At 51.0% G+C, this 24,044-nt stretch overlaps 1 protein-coding gene across 1 annotated transcript in view; it reads right to left on the bottom strand.

Moving 5' to 3' along the window:
* Positions 1-24,044, bottom strand: part of MERTK (MER proto-oncogene, tyrosine kinase) — an 80,512-nt gene that overhangs the window by 12,765 nt on the left and 43,703 nt on the right. Inside the window, exons 9-15 of the mRNA XM_079110649.1 lie at positions 16,578-16,731; positions 13,598-13,751; positions 9,597-9,682; positions 5,351-5,446; positions 4,445-4,525; positions 3,759-3,851; positions 2,405-2,523 (exon numbers count right to left, since the gene is read on the bottom strand). Of these exons, the coding sequence (XP_078966775.1) occupies positions 2,405-2,523; positions 3,759-3,851; positions 4,445-4,525; positions 5,351-5,446; positions 9,597-9,682; positions 13,598-13,751; positions 16,578-16,731 (783 nt within the window). The remainder of the gene's footprint in view (positions 1-2,404; positions 2,524-3,758; positions 3,852-4,444; positions 4,526-5,350; positions 5,447-9,596; positions 9,683-13,597; positions 13,752-16,577; positions 16,732-24,044) is intronic.

A 24,044-nucleotide genomic window follows, 5' to 3' on the forward strand; every position in this document is an offset into this window, starting at 1 on the left:
TCATGCTTCATTCAGGGAAGGGTCCCTGAAGCTCGGGCGGGCCTCTCACCTCTCTTCCGGCTGCTGCCTTTGTAATGTCAGCCTCTCTGAGAACTGGGGACACCTCGTCATCCACCCATTGACCCTGAACAAACCGTCCGGGAGAGAGTGACCCGGAGGCCCAGCGCCAGGCCCTCTGGAGAAGCAGTTGACATGCCCCGAGACCCGGACTCGGGCCCCTCTAGCAGGAACAAAAGGTCTTTATTCCCAGGAAGCTGGCTGGGCAGGCTGAAGAGGAGAACCGAGCACAAGCTTGGTTTCCAGGCAGCCGTGAGCCACGTCTCGCTTCTTTATCAGCAGCTCCTTTGACAGTCACAGCACTTGCGGGCGACTCTGCGTCCTTGAAGATGTGGTTGCATGTTTGCAAAGACAAACTCTTCACGAGTCAGTAAAATGCTGGGCCCTTGCTTCCCCCACTTGTCCAGAAGAACAGAGGCCCCAGCAGAACTGCTGGCAGGCACGGGCCTGACGCTTCCGTGGGGGGGTCATGAAACTAGAACGGCTGAAACAACTCGGAAGAAGTAGAGAAACGGAGGAGGTGCGTCCTGCGATCTTCAGACTTAGAACGAAGCTACGGTAATTGACCAGTGGCTGGGACAAAGGAGGACAGAGAGTCTAAGGAGCAGACAGAGAACTCAGAGGGCGGCCAGCCCACCTTGACAAAGGCGCAGGAGCAGTTCAGTGGGTTAAGGACCCCGTCTGTTCACAGATGACGACCTTCACGAAAAACCCGCAGACCCTGAACTCAATCTCACACCTCACGAAAAACAGGTCACACCCTGAAATATGCCACGGAGACCACCAGATGTTTTAGAAGGAAACAGAGGAATCGGGCATGGTGGCCACGCTCATCATCCCAGCGGCCTGGGAGGCTGAGGCAGGAGGATCACGTGTTCAAAGCCAGCCTCAGCAGCTCAGCGAGACCCTGTCTCTAAATGAAATACAACACAGGGCTGGGGTTGTGGCTCAGGGGTCGAGTGCCCCCTCAAAAGAAGAAAACATAGGAGAAAATTTTCTTTTTTTAACCAGAGGTTTTTAGGCAGAATTCTTGGACTTGACAGCAAACACATGGAAAGTGGAAACAGGTGTTTCGAGCTGCACCCAGCAGGGTCCCGCTATCGATGACAGCCGAGGGACCAAGGGGCATTGCTGGAGAAAGCCCAGGTGCAGACTGCAAGGTGCTGGTCCCCCAGGGCCTGCAGTTATTGAGGGCAACACCAGCCCGAGCAACTGCTGTCCTCGTATAGGCTGGCTGCAGACAGAGGCCACTCCATGCTGTCCTTGCAGGCCTGCCCTGACCAGAACCAGGCAAGATGGCCGTCTTCTCTAATAGACAGAGAAGGCAAGCGAGGGAAGCAGGGGTGGAGGCTCAGCCACACAAAGAGTGTGACACACCGCAGACCTCCTGCTCACAGACACCGCTCTGTCCACAAGAAGCACCACAGTGGGTTTCCATTTCCCACCAGGAGGCCCAGACGCCATGTCTCTATCAGCTGATTCCCAAAGTCTACAACACTAAAAACAGGCCCTGAAGAGGCCAGCCTCTAGTCTGTGGCCTCTCTTCCTCAGGATCTATACTTGCTTCTACAGCCACATCCAGGATTGCCAGGGCTTCTCAGCCCTGATGGCTGGCAGGCAGATGCAGGGAATAAAATATCACAGATGTGCTTGGCGCTTGCAGCTGTTATGCTGTGCCCTGGACTCGCCAAATCTGAACGCTCCCTTTGAGTGTGTGGAGATGGCGTCTGAAGCCAGGGCCTCCCACATACTAGGCAAGTGCTCTGCCACTGAGTTACACCCCTGTTCCTTTTTAGATTTCTTTATTTTGACGTAGTCTCTTGCTAAGTTGCCCTGACTGGCCTCAAACTTTCCATCCTCCTGCCTCAGCCTCCCGAGCAGCTGGGATGACAGGTGTGAGCCACTACACTTGTGGACTGTCACTCATTTTAATAGATTAAGATGATCATAAAAGTGAGTTCACTAGGCACATGTCTCAGGCTGAAATGGTGACATCGAGAATGGCCCGGTAAGTTTATTTTAGGAGAGCTGTCTTCCATGGCCTTCCCAACATCAGCGATCTCTGCCGAGTGTACAGCCAGGGTGCAGGCTGGGAGCCAGACCCTCAGGGATCCAGAGTCAGCAAGAATGCGGCCCCCACTGCACCCAGCCAGCCTGCTCAGACGCTACCCGAGAGCAGGTCTGCCCTCGGGATGGACGCCACCGTCCAACCCCTGGGCTCCCACGGACCACTGAACAAAGGTCAAGGTCAAAGTCCTTTCATTTGTGCTTCTCATCATTTCTGGAACCTGAGGCTAGGGCTTTCCTGGCTCTGTCACAAAGGCGGGGTGACCCAAGCTGACCGTACCTTGGGTCCTGTTTCCAGACGGGAATACAGCAAGTAGGTGTGCAGATCGCCGTACTTCATGAAGGGCAGAATCACCATGGGCTTTGGGATGCCTTGAGAGCTCATTTCTATACACACACCTGAAATTTCAAACAGAAACAGAAGAGCCCTCATCACATGTGATCGAATCAGCCTTAGAGGGCCACCGGCCAGGAAACCATGTGCCACCAAGTTAGCAGTTAAAACCCAAAGCACCTAACTCTGGCTGTATTCTAGAGTCTGGGGCACACACAGGCTCTGCAGCTTTGAATTTTTTGTTTCTGATTAGGGTCACTGTTTGTGTTTCTGCTGGACTCCATCTAAGAGGTTAAGAGGCCGTGACCTCATTAGAGTCTGATGCTAAAACCAGTTTCATGGAATAGTGAGCTGATCATGTGAAGAAGTCCACGGAAATTCCATGCTTAAAACTATTCCAAGAATTTTGAGGGCCTGTAGTTCAAACACACATTCCTAAACTTTAATAGTTAAGGGAGAAGCTACAGCACCATTTAACCTGGAATTCTAGAACCAGAGCCAGTCACCTGAGCTTCCACTGCTGAAGCTCTTTGCCCCTGGTCTGGCAATCACAAAGTACAATTGTTCTCACAGTCTGGCTGCCAATAAACAACAACTGTTTCTTTGACCACATAATGTATCCAAGAGTTCCTGTATCTCTCTGCAGTGTCAACAGGATAAGACTCTGAAAGATCCCCCGAGAAGCTATCACGTGTGAAGTCAAAGAGAGAAAGAAGAGAGGGGATCGGGAGAGCCCACTATTTCCTGGTTGCCGCGCTCTCTCAGAAAGGTGTCGCATGGCGTACTTCATTCTGTCTTTTGCACTTTTTATCTACTGAGCTACAAAACCCGATGATGATAAACCACCTTCCATGGGAGTGCCAATGTACCATGATCATGAAGCAGTACTTCCAAACAGGTTCATAAACTCATTCTCAAAGATGATTTATGGAATTCACCTCCCTTATGGCTTTTCCTCATGGCATCTGATTCATGGATAACATTAGACCAATAAAGATTATGACATGACCAGCTTTGGTGTCTTGCCTTTGAGTAGCTGGGGGCTGTTCTGATCCAGTCTTCTGGAATTCTGTGGACACCCTTACCATCCCTGAGCCCCTCAGCGTCAAGAAACACTAGCCCATTTTCACAATTGGCCTCGGAACACAGAACCATACGGGGAAATCTTCTGGACTAAAAAGCCCGGCATTGTCCACCCCTCTGGGTCTGCAAAGTGCAAACCACAGCACCAGAGGACCTGCTCCTCAGTGCAGGATGGACCGGCCCGCCCAGCCCCCAGCCCCACGTCTCCTGGAAGTACCTAGAAGCCGGATGACGTTGGGGTGGTCAAAGTCCTTCATGCAGGCAGCCTCGCTGAGAAACTCCTCGATCTCCCGCTGAGAAAAGTTGTCCACTGCAGAAACAGAGGGGACGTCAGGCAGGGCGCATTGACCCAGGGAGGGAAGGGTGGGCGGTCGCAATTTGGTTCTCAAAAACTCAAACCAGGAAAAGACTGAAGTGTGGAGACAGTGAGCAGGTGAGCGGTTGCCAGGGGCCGCAGGGTTGAGGGGAGAGGGGAGTCACCCAGAGAAGCACGGGGCGTTTCAGAGCCAGAAACCACCCTGCACCATGCTGTCGTGGAGAACATGCATCCTTCACGCTCTGGTCAAAATCCACAGCCCTGTACAGCACCAAGTGTGGACCCTCTCGTGAACTTGGGACCTTAGTCCAGTTAGGCCACCAGATCACCACTGCCTCAGAAATTCATGCCTCAGCTTGACTGGATGAGGCAGAGGGGGCAGGAGGATTCCAGAGATGGCAAAAGGAACAAGTGCTGTTGCTTTGAGGGTAAAGACCACGTAATGCACGCATGCATGAAGAGCTCACTCCCTCGTGGTGACCAGAGTCCTATACTGCCCTACTGGCCCACTGTCTCTGCCCTGGGGAGCATCCCAGGTTGAAGTGACCGCCTGCCCCGAGGAGGGGGTCTAACCCTTGAAAACTCACGCTTCATGGTCTTCACTGCCACCTTCCGAGAGGCCCCGTCCGGCTGCTTCAGGCTGCCTTCCACCACAGACCCAAACTCTCCTGTAAAGCAAAGCAGTCCGCGTGGATGCCGCGTGAGACCTGTCCTGACCACGGAAAGGCCACACTGCTGACCTGCTGCTTTCACGTGGGGTGAGTGTGACGCATCCGCAGGCAGCAGGCACAGCCAGCCAGGGATGGATGCTGGACTGGTCATCCTGCTGCGGCCTGGGTGGCTTAGGCTTGGCTTAGATCATCCCTTCGCTGGGCATTATAACTGACCCAAGACGCTTATGGGAGAACATGGCCAGTGTTACTGAAGCTCACGAAGCACAGACTTTATTTTTGGTGCCAGGGAGGAAGCCAGGGCCTCACACATGCTAGGCAAGTGCTCGAGCCCCGAGCTGCACCTCCAGCCCAAAGCACAGGCTCTTCCTCTCATTAGCATCATCCTGAGAACCACTTAGCAAATTGAATATGTATTTCCACCTGTGTTTCTGTTCGGAAGGGGCCAAGAAGACCAGAGGAATAAAGCTGAAGCACATGGACACTGACCAATGATTTTCAACAAGAGGAGGGAATTCACAGTTTTCAAGCTCTGATGAATTCTAGAGCCTATGGGAGCCTTTTCATGTGCTAAAAAGCCACTATTTCCATTTTGAATTATAAAGTAGATCTATTTGTATTACAACTCAAAGTTACACAACATCTTGTTATTTGGCAGTGCCGGGAATTGAACCTCACACATCTTGGCAGGTGGTCGACTACTGAACTGCATGCCCACCCCTAAAAATGTCAACCTCTTTAACACACACACACTAAATAGAATTCCCCCAACTACTTACCTTCTTAACCCACGTTCTAAGAGAATTGCCTTAAACTGCTTACCTTCTCCCAGAATTTTCCCAAGGATCAGGAGATTCCTGTCAATCACAACATCCTCCAGTTTGTTCTGCAGCTCCTCGCTGACGCCCAAGCTGTGCACTGCAAGGGGAACAGGGAACGTGGGAGCGGCTTCCCTGTGCTTTCTCTCACTTACGTGTGATTAGCATTCTGTGTAAAGTCCTGTCTAGCAGTTACACATTTGTCATTTTGTATCCATTATTTCTTTTCCAAAAATTCCAGCAGTGAAACATCACACTTGGCTCCATGGTGATTAAAATGTGTAAGATGAATCCTTCAGGTGGGATTAATTATGACCAACTACACACAGATGAGCCCTGTTTCTCTGGCTTACACCTGTCATCCCTGAAGCTCGGGAGGCTGAGGCAGCCTCAGGATCCCAAGTTCAAAGATAGTCTTAGCAACTTAGAAACACCCCCAAGCAACTCAGTGAGCCCATCTTTAAAAAAATAAATAAAAAGGGCTGTGGGTGTGGCTCAGGGGTTAAGCCCTCTGGGCTCAATCCCTAGCACAAAAAAACAAAAAAAAAGAAAAGAAAAGAAAAAAGGAGGAGGACAAGGAGGAGGAGGAGGAGGAGGAGGAGGAGGACGAAGAGGAGGAGGAGGAGGACGAGGAGGAGGATGAAGAGGAGGACGAGGAGGAGGAGGACGAAGAGGAGGACGAGGAGGAGGAGGGCGAGGAGGAGGACGAGGAGGAGGATGAAGAGGAGGAGGAGGAGGAGGAGGACGAGGAGGAGGAGGACGAGGAGGAGGACGAGGAGGAGGAGGAGGACGAGGAGGAGGACGACGAGGAGGAGGAGGACTAGGAGGAGGAGGGCGAGGAGGAGGACGAAGAGGAGGATGAGGAGGAGGAGGACGAGGAGGAGGAGGAGGACGACGAGGAGGAGGAGGACGAGGAGGAGGATGAAGAGGAGGATGAGGAGGAGGAGGACGAGGAGGACAAGGAGGAGGACGACGAGGAGGAGGAGGACGAGGAGGAGGATGAAGAGGAGGATGAGGAGGAGGAGGACGAGGAGGAGGACGAGGAGGACGAGGAGGAGGACGAGGAGGACGAGGAGGAGGAGGAGGAGGAGGACGAGGACGAAGAGGAGGACGAGGAGGAGGAGGGCGAGGAGGAGGACGACGAGGAGGAGGAGGAGGAGGAGGAGGACGACGAGGAGGAGGAGGACGAGGAGGAGGAGGGCGAGGAGGAGGACGAGGAGGAGGATGAAGAGGAGGATGAGGAGGAGGAGGACGAGGAGGAGGACGAGGAGGACGAGGAGGAGGAGGAGGACGACGAGGAGGAGGAGGACGAGGAGTAGGAGGGCGAGGAGGAGGACGAGGAGGAGGATGAAGAGGAGGATGAGGAGGAGGAGGACGAGGAGGAGGACGAGGAGGACGAGGAGGAGGAGGGCGAGGAGGAGGACGAGGAGGAGGATGAAGAGGAGGAGGACGAGGAGGAGGAGGAGGAGGAGGACGACGACGAGGAGGAGGAGGACGAGGAGGAGGAGGGCGAGGAGGAGGACGAGGAGGAGGATGAAGAGGAGGATGAGGAGGAGGAGGACGAGGAGGAGGAGGAGGAGGACGACGAGGAGGAGGAGGACGAGGAGGAGGAGGGCGAGGAGGAGGACGAGGAGGAGGATGAAGAGGAGGATGAGGAGGAGGAGGACGAGGAGGAGGACGAGGAGGACGAGGAGGAGGAGGGCGAGGAGGAGGACGAGGAGGAGGATGAAGAGGAGGAGGACGAGGAGGAGGACGAGGAGGACGAGGAGGAGGACGACGAGGAGGAGGAGGACGAAGAGGAGGACGAGGAGGAGGAGGGCGAGGAGGAGGACGACGAGGAGGAGGAGGACGAGGAGGAGGATGAAGAGGAGGATGAGGAGGAGGAGGACGAGGAGGAGGACGACGAGGAGGAGGAGGACGAGGAGGAGGATGAAGAGGAGGATGAGGAGGAGGAGGACGAGGAGGAGGACGAGGAGGACAAGGAGGAGGACGACGAGGAGGAGGAGGACGAGGAGGAGGATGAAGAGGAGGATGAGGAGGAGGAGGACGAGGAGGAGGACGAGGAGGACGAGGAGGAGGACGAGGAGGACGAGGAGGAGGAGGAGGAGGAGGACGAGGACGAAGAGGAGGACGAGGAGGAGGAGGGCGAGGAGGAGGACGACGAGGAGGAGGAGGACGAGGAGGAGGATGAAGAGGAGGACGAGGAGGAGGACGAAGAGGAGGAGGAGGAGGAGGAGGACGAGGAGGAGGACGACGAGGAGGAGGAGGACGAGGAGGAGGAGGACGAGGAGGAGGAGGACGAGGAGGAGGACGACAACGAGGAGGAGGACGAGGAGGAGGAGGACGAGGACGAGGAGGAGGAGGAGGAGGAGGACAAGGAGGACGAGGAGGAGGACGAAGAGGAGGAGGAGGAGGATGAGGAGGAGGAGGAGGACGAGGAGGAGGAGGAGGAGGACGACAACGAGGAGGAGGACGAGGAGGAGGAGGAGGATGATGAGGAGGAGGAGGACGAGGAGGAGGAGGAGGAGGACGACAACGAGGAGGAGGACGAGGAGGAGGAGGAGGATGAGGAGGAGGAGGAGGACGAGGACGAGGAGGAGGAGGACAAGGAGGAGGAGGAGGAGGAGGATGAGGACGAGGAGGAGGAGGAGGAGGATGAGGACGAGGAGGAGGAGGAGGAGGACGAGGAGGACGAGGAGGAGGAGTAAGCCCTGTTTCTCTCCCCTCAAGCAGCAGTGGCGGCAGTCAGGAATCAGATCCGTGGAGAAGGTGCGCTCTTGACTTCAAAGAGTAAGGAAATGAGTCAACAGGTACTTGCTGGAGAATTGTTTATTATTATATCCCTAACGAGGCGTTTAAAAGAACCATAAGGAAATCCCTGCCACCCCCCATGCCACGGAAGGAGGCACACCAACCACAGGAGACGTCCTGAGAGTTGGCTACCGTCCCACACGTGGCCTCTGGGGCCTCAGGAGGGGACCGAGGAAGTGCTGACCCAAGTACTTTGGGGAAGGGCCGGGTGAGGGTGCTGCAGTCAGGTGTGCAACACCACGAGGTCCCCGGAACGGGCTTGTAGCGCTGAGTGTTGGGCAGGAGAGGAAAGGACCAGAAAAAGAAGCATCAATCGTTATTTGGCCAAGGGTCCAGTCTGAGCCACAGAGAAGGCAGAAGCAAGTCTTGAAAAAATAGATATGAATAATTAGGACACGTTAGCTCTTAGGAAAAAAGTTTACCCCAAGAGCTCTCCAAGGAAGGAAGATGAGGTTTTTAAAAATGCAAGGGTTGATACGTCTAAATAGAAGGCATACAGATCAGAAAAGTGAAGGGGTCACTAAGGCCCCCGTCACGCGGGCTGTAACTTCAGAGCGCGGCCTGGCTCCGTCTTTCTTACAAATCCTCTCTGGTTTGGTTGGGTTTGGGCAAACATCCAGAAGAACGAACTGGATAATATTTGCACATACTTTCTCTGCTGTGTCTGAAATTTTTCAAGAGCACAGTTATCTGTTTGTCCCCCTCTTCAAACCAGAGGCCCCACACTCTGATTCAGCAAAAGAGAGACCAGAGTTGCTACAGAGCATGTTGGCAAATCGTGCTGAGCTGGTTGCCAGGAAAACAGGAAATGAGGCTCAAGATTAGGTCCATTGCTCTGCTGTTCCCTTTAAATCCCTGACCTGTACCCCATCTCCACGATCCAGGAAGTTCCTCTTTCTGTGTCTCGTGGCATTATGAATCTTTTGCCCTGGTTTCTTTCTTTTCTTTTTTTGCACCAGGAATTGAACCCAGGGGTGATCTACCACTAAGCCACATTCCCGGCCCTTTTTATTTTGTATTTTGAGGCAGGGTCTTGCTAAGTCGCTGAGGCTGGCTTTGAACTCAAGATCCTCCTGCCTCAGCCTCCTGAGCTGCTGGGATTATAGGCGTGTGCTACTGCACCCGGCAAACCTTGTTTCTTTCGTTTCTTTTTCTTTTTTTTTTGCGGTGCTGGGGATTGAACCCAGGGCCTTATGCATACGAGGCAAGCACTCTACCAACTGAGCCATATCCCCAGCCCTAAACCTGGTTTCTTAACTGCAGCTTCAACCCCAGATTTCCAGCAAGATGTGCCCCACACTGCCTGACTGCATTTCCTACATTAAAAGTACCTGCTCTTCACCTTTTTTGGCTTTGGTTAGAATATGTCTGTTCGTCCTTCTTTCCTGCCTCTCCACTATTTTACCTTTTGCCAAAAAGGGAAGTGAAAGTCAACTTACAGGTGAGTTCGATGGCTCGTCGGCAGAAGGACTTCTTTGCTATGTAATTCACGACCAGTTCAGAATCCTCCTCTGTGAATGCGCTCCTGGAGGATGAAAACGAGGGCATTGCACGTAAAAACAGGGCTGCAGAGCCACGTGCTGAGTCCACAGGGAGGCCCTGAAGCCACCACCGGCCAGCGACAAAGCATTTCCCACTAGGAGAAGTGGGTTTCTCTCCTTAGATCCGTTTTAGGCTTACTTGGCATTATCATAATGACTGTCCAGGCGCCGCCAAGTGTGGAGAATGACTAGATTGCCAATTGCTAGACAATCCGAGCAACAAAATAAAATAGCACAGGATGACAAGCATAAGGTGAGTCTCTGCAAGTCCCTGCAGAGGACAGTAGGATTGACTGACCAAATGACCCAGGGGAGGAGATGAATCTCCTGGAAAGAACTCCAAGTATTTTTTGAACTCTGCACCCTTTGGGAAGCCAATTCCTCATCTAGTTAACTGAAGGCCGTGTGTAGTGACCTGCTTCCAAAGAACAGCGGAGGAAGAGAGCGAGAGGACTTTCACAGCAGACATACCTAGCAAACCCGACCGAGCAAACCCGACCTCAGCCAGGCAGGTGGACACGGACAGTGAGCAGCGGTTGAGGGTCCCCCTGGTCTGGTGTAAGGAAGATGGCACTTCACCCCTCCACACCCCATGGCCCCAGGCTAATCACGAGCAAACAAATCCCAAAGGGGGCACTCCACGAAACACCTGGCCAGTGTCCCCAAAAGCTGTTGAGATCTTCAAAGACTAGGAAATGGAGAAACTGCCCCAGCCCAGGGGAGCTGAGAGAGATGTGATAACTAAATGTCACGTGGGATCCCAGGACAGAAGAGGGACTAAAAACTGAGGAAATCTGAATACTACTAATAATACATTATTATTAGTTAATAATGATGCAGCAATACTGGATTATCAGTTATATTGAATGCACTTTGCTAACCTAAGCATTAATAACAGGTAAAATTAGACTAGGCGGGGGCATAGGAAGACCTCTGTAGGTCTTCTTCGTTTTTCTGTAAATTCAAAACTGTTCTAAGAAGTAAAGTCTATTAGGCTGGGGGATGGCCCCGTGGTAGAGGGCTTTGCCTGGCCTGCGTGAGGTCCTCAGTTGTATCTCCAGCACCGGGGGAAAAAAAAAAGTCTATTTAAAAAATCCACTTAGTCCATTTAAGACTAATCAGTAGGAAAGTATTATGAATTAATTAGTTTAAATTATAGAATGGCCAGGCACAGTGGTGCACATCTGTAATCTCAGTAAGTTGGGAGGTTGAAGCAGGAGAATCACAAATTTGAGGCCAGTCTAGGCAACTAAATGATACCCTGACTTAAAAAATAAAAAGGGCTGGGGACGGAGCTCAGTGACAGAGCACCCTGGGTTCAATCCACAGTATCGATCGATCAATAGATTGACAGGCTTAATTTCATCCTACCTCAGGCACATAAATCATTTTTAAAGAGGCAACACAGTTTTGAAAATAATACATGTTAATAAGATTCATATACACAGGAAAAGCAAGGCAACTGGAAGGAGATATGTCAAAATAGCAACTACAACCTGTGTGAGACCCGAGTCACAGATGGATGGGTTTCACTCTACTTCTGATTATTTTATACCGTCTGATTTTTTAAAAACTATAAGAATATTGATTTTATAAGAAGAAAAAAAAAGATGCTTTCATTAAAACAGGTACAGAAAAGTGCCTGTACAAAATGAACAAATGAATAGATTTCATGGGGAGGACTCGCGGGAATTGACTTTAGTAAACATAAAAATAACCTGTTATTAGCTTTTGCTGAGCTTAATGGTTCTTGGAAATAATTTGATTCCTAAATATTACAATAGCTTTGTAATCTTGGTAACGTACTTGCTGAATTTAGCAGCCCCAATTTTTTTGGTAAATTCTGTAACTTTCAACCCTAAACTTTCCTAGGTTATTGCAACCAAAGTTCAATCAGCTGATATCTAACATCCATTTTGGTGCTAGATTTAGGAGTCGGTGGAGGCCGAGTTGATAGGAACATTTCCAAATGAGCCTCCTTCTGCATTTCTCAGTTCTAGGACTACAAGCTGACTGAATAGAAAAGTCTCAATTCAAAATCATGGCAATTATAAGTGGAAATGGCCTTGGAGACCACTCAGAGACAGAAAACACCAAGGAAGCCTAGAAGAGGTAAAGGGCTTTTTTAAGTGACAGAATTAATCCTGGAACTCAGGTGTGATAACTTCAATCCAATGCTCTCCCCTGTATGCCAGGCTCCCACGTACCACAGGATCTTTGCATATGCTGCTCTTTCTGGCTGGAATGCTCTTCCTTTTCCCTCACCTAATGAATCCCTGTTCTTTCTTCAGATCTTGGGTAAGCTGCCAGTCACCTCTCCAGAGAGGCCTCGCCTGACTTTCTTAATGCAAATTCTCCTGGTAACATAGTCTTACTCTTTTATATATAATTCACTCCATCACATTTTGTATTTATTTGCCTGCCTGCTTGACCATGCCTGACTCCCTATAACCTGTGAGTGCCTGGGGCAGGGGCCTGTTCACCACTGGATCCTGCTCTACCACAGTGCCCAGTGCCTTGGGACAATTCAGGACATATTCCTGAGCAGGGGTGCTCTGTACTCGGTCACGATGAGTCTGGATGCCACACCAAGACCCTGTGATGTATTTTAGTTGGCTATCTGTGCAGGATTTCCATGCAATTTTGTCCACTTCTTTAAAACAGCCATTCTTAGAAACTGTATATCCGACTCCTAGGACTGGGGTCCCCATAAGAGAAGGAAGTCTTCAGCCCCTTCCCAAGTCCTTGGGAAGTCCCGGAGTGACTGGGATATTTAGCAGCACTCTGAAGGTGGAGCATCCAGAGAGGGACCACGGGTCCCCTCCAAATGTAGCCCCCGAACCCTCCCTCGCTCTGTCCCGACCCAAGCCACCAACAACTCTCCTCATACAGAACGCTTCCTCCTGACCTGACGGATAAACTGGATTTCACGGAACTCCAAATTCACTGCAGAACCCTGGAGAGGAAGACGGAGTTCCGGAAACAACACTCTCCACACCGCCCTCTTTTCAGAGGTTGCGTCAACACAGATTCTCATTTTTGTTGATATTAAACCAGTGTTTGTTATAAAAGCAAGATGAACAGAAAAGAAGAAAAAGCATCCGATGGTTAAAATATGAAAATTTCCTCTACTAGAAAAACAACTAATTGCTAAAGAAAATGTGCGAAATACAGCAAAAGAAGAAAAAAAGAAAGGAAAAGAAAGAAAGAATGAAGCCCTGCCACCCACAATGATACCAGCCGGGTCTGCCAGGCTTTGGTGAATCCCCCGTATACCTTTATCTACTTACACAAGTTTTGCATCCCTTATCTGAAATGACCAACTGGGACCAGAAGTGTTACAAATTTCAGATTTTTTTTCAGGTTTAGAATATTTACTATACATAATGAGGTATCCTGGGAATGGGACCCAGTTACAAACAGGAAACTCATTAATATTTCCTACACACCTTATACACATAGCCTGAAAATAATATATTTATGATAATTCTGTGCATGACAGAGTGCACAGAGTGGCATCAATTTGGGTGCTTGGAAGGTTCTGGATTTGGGAGCATTTCAGATTTTGGACTTGCAGAGCATGGATGCTCATTTTTAAAGAATCGGAGTCATTTTTAAGGGTACGGGGCAGGTCCTCATTTAACACTACCTAGCCCAAGAGGTGAAGGCCTTCCAGGGTGTCCTCTGTTCAGCCTTCTCCAGGCCGGCTCTGCTGCTGGCTCTGCTGCCGGCTGCCACAGTAGGAACCAGCCTCGGTGAGGAAGCACCTGCTCCAGGCCATGTAAGACAGAGCACCCACCCTGGGCAGCCTGAGGAGCAGGGCGGGCGGGACAGCTCTGTGACCTGGCCAACAACCTCATTAATACCACTGAGTCAAAGATCTCCACTGGGAAACTTACCCAAACTTTGTCTCCTGGAGTCTTTTTCTGACAGCCATAGAAATATACAAAAGCAGCCCAATCAATATAAATCCACAGAAGCAGCCGAGGACAAGGAGCAGGGGCTCAGTGTTGCCAGGCGCCGGAGTGGACGAGGGGGCATAATCCACTCCACCTGGAAAAACACCAGAAAGGTCAAGGCACCTAAGAAGTGTGGCCTGTGATCGGGAAGGACAAACAGTAAGAGCTTTCAGGAGGAGTCCGTCCTCGGTCTCCCGTGATCTACAGATGCAGGCAGCCCTCGCTTGTGCAGGCTGAGACCACACGGGGTGGTTTTTGTTTTTTGTTTTTGTTTTTGGTACTGGGGATTGAACCCAGGGGCGCTCAATCCAGCCACATCCCCAGCTCTTTCTGTATTTTATTTTGAGACAGGGTCTTGCCAAGTTGCTTGCTAACCTAGCCTTGCTAGGTTGCTGAGGCTGGCTTCCCACACGTGATCCTCCTGCCTCAGCCTCCCATCACTGGGATTACAGGTGTGCGCCACTGTGCAGGGCTGGGAGAGTCTCAGTTATCATCAGCACTAGCTACCTAATCATTCCACGGTGTATACATGTGTCAAGACATCACTGTGCACTCCATAAATGTAAACAATTTTTCACTTGTCAACTTAAAAAATAATAACCAATGGGAAACTCTTCATGTTGGCAGTAAGTGTACAGGAAAATGAAAAAATCAGTACAACTAGTATTTACTTGGTGTGCTATAATTTAAAACATTAAGAACCAAAGCATTGTTTCTTTGCAAAAAACAAAAACAAAAAAACCTGTGAGAAGCTAGGAGCCAGGCACAGGTGCACGCCTAATCCCAGCCACTCAGGAAGCTGAGGCAGGAGAATCACAAGTTCAAGGCCAGCCTTGATAGCTTAGAAAGACCCTGTCTTAAAATAAAAGGGTTGAAGGCTGGGATGTAGCTCAGTGGCAAAGCATCTGCCTTGCATACCCAAAGCCCTGGGTTCCTCCCCCAGTTCCAAAAAAGACAAAAAAAAATACATTTTGCATCTTGTGGAGAATTGTCATACCCCTTTCCAAGTTTGGATCAACTTCCAATGTTTTATTTTTTGTGCTTTCAGTGACACTAGGTCACTTTGAGAATTCTTACAATGCGAAGGTTTCTTTTCCCGCCCCGCCCCCGTGGAACCGCCCGGCCGTGCGCTGGACAAGTGCTCTGCCACTGGGCTGCACCCCCAGGCCCGAACGAAGGGTTTTTTGTTTGTTGGTCCGTTTTTGCTGGTGTCACTTTCTCTGGGATATGTTATCCTTTCCTCACAGCCACTGCATTATGTTCATAAGCTGACCTTCGCTGCTTTCCCTGGGCTGCTCGACAGGCGTCCACCGACCACCGCAGCATGGACACTCCTCGCTCTGCTGACACTCAGTTCAAATTTCTCCCCAACGCTTCCCTTCTCATTTCTGGGCTGTACTTTCACCTCTGTCCACCGGTTGCTTCCTTGCAGTCCTCTAGTTTTGTAAAATCATGCGTGCCTGTCACTGGGAGGCAGGAGGCAGCACAGCCACCGCCTTTGCAGGACACGCGGGAGCCCAACAGTGGATGGGGGTGGGGGGCAATTAGCAACTGCACTTGAAAGGAGCCATGTGATTGGTCAGGATCATCCCGCATGTCTGTTATGTACACGATGATTGGTGGACTGAAGTTCATGCCTTACGCAATTTCAGTTCAAACACGAGGGCAGCTACCCACGGGCACTGGTGGGCCCATGGTGCTATTTAGGCTGTGACAGTGACATTTCTGCGAGCTGGAGCTGCGCAGTGAGGACCACCCACCTGGCATGATGCAGTTGGAGGTGGAAATTCTGTGGCCTTAGGCGACGGTGTTGTAACCTGCGCTTTTAGAATGAGAATTTCCTTGTCTTTGAAACGTGGGCGGGAGACCCACCTCGTTTTCCCATCACCGCTGAGGTTCCCAGGTATTGAGGCTACTGGCTTCAGGAATGTGATAGGGTTCAATTCATCACTGAAAGGTGGGGCATGTTTGAGGGTCGCTGGGAACAGACAGGAACTCAATTACTGTGCTCTCCAGTCCTGCCACTGGGTACAAAGGGCGCGCTTGTCAAGAACTTGTAAATCTGTAAGCCATACAGATACGGACGCCTGAGCACGGATTTTATGACCATGGTTTACCATCAGGCAACCCAGGGCAGTCAGAGTCAGAACAGAGGTGGCTCCGCTGGTCTGTGGAAACCAGCACAGCACTTGGACTGCTTGGGCACCACTGTGGCACCTTGCCAAGGAATATTCCAGCAACCGGCAAAAGCCAGCACGCGTGGTTGGGCATTTAGCTCAGTCAGCCCAGGGCAGTGTGAGGACAGCTTCTGCAGACAGAGGTGGTGTTCTGTGCAGAGCAAACCCCATGCACATTACCCAAGGGCTGAGTGGGTAAAAAGAGGGCAGAGAACCGCTTACAACAGCAACGCCAAATAGCAGGAAGGATCAGCCCATGCAGCTCAGCCACGGACACCTCTCCTAGATGGCATTCAAGTCAACCAGATTTGGTGTTCCAAAGGGACAAACCACCTCATAAATTATCACTGCTGGTGGAAATGGCAGGAGGCCCCGGCGGAGTGGGGATTCTGTGAAGCATGTCCCCAGATTGAGGACCTCTATCTTTGCACATAAAATTTTTTGGGTACCAGGGATTGAGCCCAGGGGCGCTTAACTGCTGAGTCACATCCCCAGGCCTTTTATTGTTTATTTTGAGACAGGGTCTCACTAAGTTGCTGAGGCTGGCCTTAAACTTGTGATCCTCCTGCCTCAGCCTCCCGAGCTGTCTGGATTACAGGCACGCACCACTACACCTGACACAAACATGCTTTTTGGTCCTCGTCTTGGGTCTTTAACCAGCTGCCATCCCACGGGTTACTCTAGCAGTGCGTTTACCACCAGGACGGATACGGCCCATCAGGCAAGAAGGGCCCTGCTCTCACCGTGCACAGGGACAAATATTTTCACCGGGTCACTGAAAGGCCCAACTCCCCCTTTCGTGACGGCTGCGATCCTCACGGTGCAGGTGGCGTTGTGGACTTGAACGGAGATCTGAGCCCAGCTGCCATTCTGGCCGACTTCTTCAGTGAGTTCTTTCTGGGGACAGAGAAGAAAAAGGAAATGAAATTCAGAGGCAGCAGGGGCTCAGGGCTCTTTCTGTGGGAGGTCATCCCACCCACATCCTGGGGACAGTGGCCGTGTCTCCACTGGGCTCCTTCCTCGCTGGGGCCCTAGTGGTGGAGGGAACCAAACTGCAGGTAGGGCTGGGGGGGCAGCAAGCCCAGATGTAGGCAAACTAGGGTCACCAGGGTGCAGCACTTCAGGTGGTCCCTAAAGAAGCTTCCGGAAAGTATGAGCAGTGCCTCCAGGTGGCAAGAGCAAGGCTAAGTCATTGAGACCCCCCTGCCGGACCCCCACAGCACACTGCCCAGAGTCACACGGTCCCTTGACACTGCCCACCTGGTAACTGCCCTCGAGTCAGCACAAGCAGACTTCAGAGTTTTGAAACTGTAAGACTCTGGACTAAAATCTACAGACAAGAGGACACCAGTGCTACTTTTTTGTGTGTCTCAGTGTGACACATGCAAGTTTTGCTTAATTTTCAAAACTTTGGCTTTAGTTTTATTCATGTTGTTTTAAAGTCAGTGTCATGTGACCCTGGGCTATTAAAACACAGGGACAAAGTATGTCTACACGACCCTTTCCTCTGTTTCCCAGCCTCCAAGATCAGGACGTTCTCTGATGCAGGAAGACAGTTCTGCGAGGGGCTGCTTCTTCGAATGAAAACCCAAGGGTTGCGAAGGCCGAGAGGAAACTCTGGAACACATCTTAATCTCTGAGTTTTGGAAATTTGAGTTTGGAAAGAGAAGGAGAGAAATATCTGTTCATGTTGGGCACAGGTACTCCATCATCAATGAACAGCAGAGGCAGGGTTTGGAAGGAACTTTACTCCTGGTCAGTTGGTCTCATGCCCATCACTTCTAGAGATGGTGCAGGACAAAGTCAGCTCATCCCTTACAGATAGGCTGTGACCAAGCAGCCCTTGGGTCACCATCGGAGACCATTTCTCAATCTAAACAGGAAGTGACCATCGGAGTTTAGAAATGCTTCAACCAGCCAGGCATGGTGGTGCACACTTGTAATCCCAGGGACTTTGGAGGCTGGGACAGGAGGATCCCAAGTTTGAGGCCAGCCTCAGCAATTTAGGGAGACCCAAAGCAAGTTAGCAAGACCCTGTCTCAGAATAAAAATTAAAAAAAAAAAAAAAAAAGGTGCTGAGCATGTAGCTCAGTGGTAAAGCATCCCTGGATTAAATCCCCAGTACCCCCCGGGCCCCCCAAAAAAAGAAAAGAAAAAAATGCCTCTCTCATGAGAACCTGGCTGAGAGAAGAAAATATGATCTTCAAAAATGTGGGTTTTTCTATCGCTCTTGAGCGGGAACCTGCAAGATTGGCCGTACTTCTTGTTGTTGTTAATTAAGTCAACAAAATAATAATTAACAATTAGGAGATATATTCTGGCAATATCTTTTTTAGAAACAAAGCTTTTTTTCTGGCAAACCCAGTTTTGATGATGGGCTACTTTGCCCTTCTGTATTTAATTTGGGGGTAGGTGGACAGAAAATCACCAGCTAGAGAAACTCCAGGCCCACGCCCTGGAGCCTGCTGTGACTCAGGTCTGCCATGGACAAACAAATAGCACGTCTACGCCACAGTTATTGTCTAATAGCTCCTCAGGGCTCAAGATGGATGAGGAGCATGGGGTCTGCTCTGGCTATGTTGTTTTTTCCTATAAAGACTCAAATACAATACAAGGCCCGAGGAATTCTCTCAAAATAAGAGGAAATGCACAGTTGGGAAAAAACTAAATGCCCAGAATAGAAGTGGTAACAAAAACCCAATCATCCTTTTGGAAATATGCATAAATTCACATCCTTTGTGTCCATAAGGGGAGTTCTAGATCCCCGCCGCCCCCACCCGTATGTAAATGGATGTAATTTATCCATACTGGGTTTTTTATTTTGTTCCATTTTGGTACCAGGGATTGAACCCAGGGGTGCCACCACTGAGCCACATCCCCAGCCCTTTTTTATAGTTTATTTAGACACAAGGTCTCGGTAAGTTGCTGAGGCTGGCTTCAAACTCGCAATCCTCCTGCCTCAGCCTCCCAAGCCCTTGGGTGTGTGTGACTGTTTTGATGCCAAGTATGTAAAGAAAGATGTGTCCGTATCCATATCCCCAAATATTTATTTTAATTCTGGTTTTTGAAAGTTGTCAGAGAAATCCATTTCAGACCAGATCATGAAGGAACGAACATCTCAGCACCAACAGGGTGCAGAGCACATAACGTGAGGCCTTTCAGCTGACACAGGGGTCTGGTCACGGGGCACATTCTGTGGGCCAACTGTATATTTCTCGCTTAAGAGTTTCCATTTTTCACCAACCTAAGGATCATATTCCCAAGGCTGAGAGACTGAGGGCGTTTTCAGGTGTTGGAACTGGATTCATGACACGACCATAAAGTGAAGAGAAGTCATGATGAACTTTGCCAGTCGGTAAAGCGATCGCAGACCTTTGACAAGACAACTTCTTTTCTCTTGTGTGTGGCATTAAAGTTAGGCAGGGTGACCGCAGTGATTTACAGTTATCAGAAGGCTTTACTATCCCCAGGCTCCCTAAGAGTTCAAGGCCCCGTGACTCATAACTGGGTTTAAGAATATGGCCCATTTTATAGCCTCAAAGAACAGTAATGCTTAACACGGAAATTACCACCAGATTCTAAAAGTTACTGTCACCCAACGATCGCCAAGGTGACGTGTTCAAAGGGCTTCAGGCTCTCAGGCACCAGCCCCAAATCCCCAAATTGCACTCTCTAAAATGAGTCCTGTGCTTTTTGTGTGTGTGTGCGTGTGTGTGTGTGTGTGGTGCTGGGAATCGAACCCACGGCCTTGTGCTTGCAAGGCAAGCACTTTACCGACTGAGCTATCTCCCCAGCCCGAGTCCTGTGTTTTTGGCAGCACTGGAGATTGAGCCCAGGGTTGCTCTACCACTGAGCTATTTCCCCACCCTGTTTCAGTTCCTGAGTCTGGCCTCAAACTTGCCATTCTCCAGCCTCAGCCTCCTGCTGCTGGGACTGTAGGCATGCACCACCACACCCCGCATGCATCCTGTTCTTTCTTCTTCCCACTGAGGGGATGCACTGTGGAGCCTGAATAGGAGGCACAGCGTTGGGAAGAGGGTTGAAGGTCTCTGGAAAGAGCAGTGGGCTTGGAGAAGCTCTGGCTTTGGAGTCAGTCACACCTGTGTTCCTACAACAGCTCTGCCTATTCCAAACTTTGTGGCTCTGGGTGAGTTTTCAGTTTCCTCGACTGCAAACTGAGAATACCATCTTTCTTGAGGCAACTGAACCTGGTGTGCAGCCAACAATCAATGGTAGTGGTTGGTATCCACTGTGGTTAACGAGGTGCTTTTCTTGGGTCTTATTCTCTATAAATAGAAAGCCCTCTTCCAGGCTGACCCTGTGCTAGCTTTCAGGTCTTCCTGCAATTGCAGAAAATTATTGAGTGATTAGTTTCTCAAAACAAGAAGTTGACTGGACTTGTTCATGGACAGCACCTCCTCTGTGAGTTTCTCCTCCTGGCAAAATGCACCACCCTCAATGGATCCCTGGTTTCAGAAGAGGCCTGGACCCCTGCTGGCCTGTCTCATGAGAACGTGGCAGGTGCCTCACGCCTCGTGGCCAGCCCAGATGCTCTGCCCGCCTCTGGCTGAGAGAGGAGACAAGGAATGAAGGAGCGTGGGCAGGTGCCAACATGCAGGTTCCTCCAGGCGCCCTGGCAGTGCCGCATGCTCACGAGGAGGCAGAGTCCAAGGAATGGTTTCACACAGTGCAGCTTCTCTGGGTCTGTAAGGAAGTCACTTTCAAAGCCACAGTAATTTCTGCTGTAGGACTTCCTGCTAAGATCTCTGTCCTTTACAAACAGATTAAACCAGCATTAGAGTCATAATCCCTACCACATAAAAAAAGTGAGTCCTACCTAATGTGTGGGCAATCCTGGGTCAAAACTAACTTGCTACAGAACATTTGAGAGTTTTGAATTTGCCAGTACATACCCTGGGTCTTCAAGAGGGGACTTTACTATGCAATAGTTCATATACTTATTTGCTGCATGAATTCTCTCTTCATGTAGCGGAACAGGGATGGGGTGGGAAATACTAGTCCACATTTCATCAGAGGACACATTCACAGAATTTCTCCAGCTGGCTTGGACGGCGTGTCTGAGTCCACACATTGGGTCCAGAGTGCCTACAAAGTAAGTTCAAGGCCCCATGTGCAGACAGTTTGAAGATGAGCAAGACAGGGCTCCGACTTTAAACATGAACAGGTGCGTACTTGCTCCTTACCTCTGGATTTTGAGCTCTGTTTTGGAAGGCAAGGGGTATCAAGAAAAATAGAATTTAAAAAGATAGAAATCAGCCAGGCACAGTGGCGCATGCCCATAGTCCCAGAGGCTCAGGAGGCTGAGGCAGGAGGATAGCCAATTCAAAGCCAGTCTCAGCAACTTAGCCAGACTCTAAGCAACTTAGTGAGACCCTGTCTCAAAATAAAATTCAAAAAGAGGCTGGGAATGTGGCTCAGTGGTTAAGCACCCCGGAGTTCAATTCCCAGTACCAAAAAAAGGAAAAAGAAAAAGGTAGAAATTTTCATTGAGATGCAGTCAATATCCTACAGTGAAGACCAGAAGGTTCTTGATCACGACAACATGGTACACCTTTTGCATAAGTGCAAACCCACCCAAAGACCCTTCTGGAAAGTTCTGAGCCTGCACACACAAGGCCCACTCTCACTACAGTCAAAAGCAAGAAGTTTAAAAAATGCGCAATTCCCCAGCCTTGCATGGAGAAGCAGCTTCAGCAACAGTTCTCTAAAAATGGAAAGGAAAGGGCGGCTTTGAGAGGTGGAGCTGTGTGGGAGTGGGTCCCCCGAGGGAAGGCGCTCTGGAGGTGGATGACGGACGGCTCCTGGCAAACCTCCCTCTGCACGGGGGGGCTTGCCTCCCTGCCCCGACTTCTCCCGTTTCCCCGGCCTCCTGTTGCTCGTTATGCGCCAGAAGCTCATCTGCCTCAGAGCCTGTTCCCAAAGGAACATGAGCCACCAAGTCTTCTGTGGTCGCTAGACCACATGACGCACCAGTACAGGGTGGGTGCAACAGACGACCGTCCTGCTGGTGATCAGCCTCTGCAGGGAGGCGAGTGACGGGGAGGGTCACAGCCCTAACTGTGGCAGCATAGCTCTCACAGCGGAGGGGACCGGCCTGAGAGTGCACGCACAGCTGGGCGCTGGTAGCACTTGGTGCATTAGGCCACTGTCACTCCTAAAGCTCGCTTCAGAGAAGTGGCCTCGTCACGCCTGGAGGAGAGGAACAAAGAGGCCCTGCAGCTCTTTCGACCCGCTGGCTTGGCCTCGGGCCGCTCACGTGTCTGCGGGTGACCCCTGTCTTCTGCCAGCAGAGGAAGGGCATTCCTCGCCCACTGAACCACAAGCGCTGAGCTTCTCGACAGGCATGTGACTCCCCTGCCTGCCAGCCGGGAGATGCAGGTGATCGGAGGCAGCAGGCACAAGGGCCTGGGGAAAGGCCTGGAAAACAGTCCTTCTCTCCCTGCTGTGACGCCCACCAGGGTCAGCACCGCCGCCTAGGCAGAACGCGGACCCGAGCCCTTTCCCCTTCCCTCTACTTGCATCGCCTGCGGCTGCCAGAAGATCACTTCCTGACAGTCGGGAGAAACCCCAGGGCTCCTTGCGGAAAAGCAGTTCTGATACGCGATGGAGAGTGAGCTAGGAAGGACTGGGCACCTCTGTTTCCAGGGCTCTCTGCCAGGGCACGCGGAGCACAGCTGGACCAGACCAGCTGCTGCAGCGCTGCAGCTGTCCTGTCCCCCTCGTTTCCCTTGCCAGAGACGCTCTAGGTCGTCACCAAGTGCAGAGCATCCAGCGAACAACGGCAAGGCAGAACAGGCCCCTGGCGTCCACGGCTGACCCAGGCCTGGCACAGTCACCCCGAAGGACCGGAGAGACCAGTAATCGTGCCAGCCAGCTCACTGCACCACAGACGGTGAAGTAAAATCACCATGTGCCAAAAACATATGGCGTGTTGAAAGTTTCATATTGAAATCTTAAAAAACAAAAACAAAAAAAAAAAACAGTGGTTCGGGCGGCTGAGGCAGAAGGATCACAAGTTCAGGGCCAGCCTCAGCAATGAACTGAGCTCTAAACAACTTAGCAAGATCCTGTCTCAAAATAAAAAAATAAAAATAAAGGGCTGGGGAAGTGACTCAGTGGTGAGGCACCCAGGGTTCAATTCCTATACCCCCCCCCCCAAAAAAAAAGATTGGAACAAAGTCCAGACCATTATCCAAGGGCAGAGCTGTTCACCATTCACCCTGCCCCTCTCTTCTGCCAAAGCTGGAGCACGTCTGTGCAATGCCCTGCACACGTGTCATGAACATGCTAAGAGGAGTCTCTCACCAAGGTTAGGGACCAGGGTCCCGACCACACAAAGGGAGCTTTCCATGGTCATGGTAAAGAAGAGCCAGTCCCATTAGCGAGGGGCCCTGTCTGGAGGCTGCCCACCCAGCCACACCCAGGCTCCGTCCCCCAGCTGCCTCCCCTGCTGTCTTGGGCCCTGGGTTCCTCCGGCAGCAGGGGTCTTCAGGAAGGATGCTGGGGTCCGAGGGAGCCAGTCCTTTCACCTGATGCTCTTGGCCTCTGGTCTGCTCTTGTGGATGAAATGAGCACTCACGCTGGAGAGTCGTTACTGGGCTAATGGGCTCCTCCCAGCCTTGGGGTAGAAGGCAGGAGCCACCTGACATGCTGATGCACTTCCCCCTACTTTGCCTGGTACCGAGTGTGTCCCAGTATTCAAAGTAAACCTCCCTGACATTTGTGATATGCAGTCTCTGTAAGCCAGAAAACCTCCCAAGACAGGAAGGAGCTCCCAAGACAGGAAGCCAGCTGCTGAGCTCCCTGGCTACTCTTTTTAGAGGCTCTGGAATGTAGGCAGATTTGAAGGCTATTTATATCAACAAACTCAATTTTATTATCCATAAACAAAAAACTAACATGATCCACATCCATAATCCGTAGGCTTCATGTCCTACACCTGGGCTCAGGCCTCTGTGGCTCCCTGGCCACCCACAAGTTCTATCTGCCTCAGCCTGACGTCCACGCTGTGCATTCTGGGGTCACAGCTCCCCAGTCCAGCTCTGCCTCCTTCCATGCTGTCATAAAGGACACAGGTTCCGGGCTTCTCAGAGGGTCCTGAGCCCCTCAAGGCCACTGCACTGACAGCTCCTTCATGACATCTTTTCCCACCTGAAACCCACCACTTCCATCTGTCAAAAGCATCCCAA

The sequence above is a fragment of the Sciurus vulgaris genome (assembly GCF_902686455.1).
Source record: "Sciurus vulgaris genome assembly, chromosome: 14".
Taxonomy (NCBI): Eukaryota; Metazoa; Chordata; class Mammalia; order Rodentia; family Sciuridae; genus Sciurus; species Sciurus vulgaris.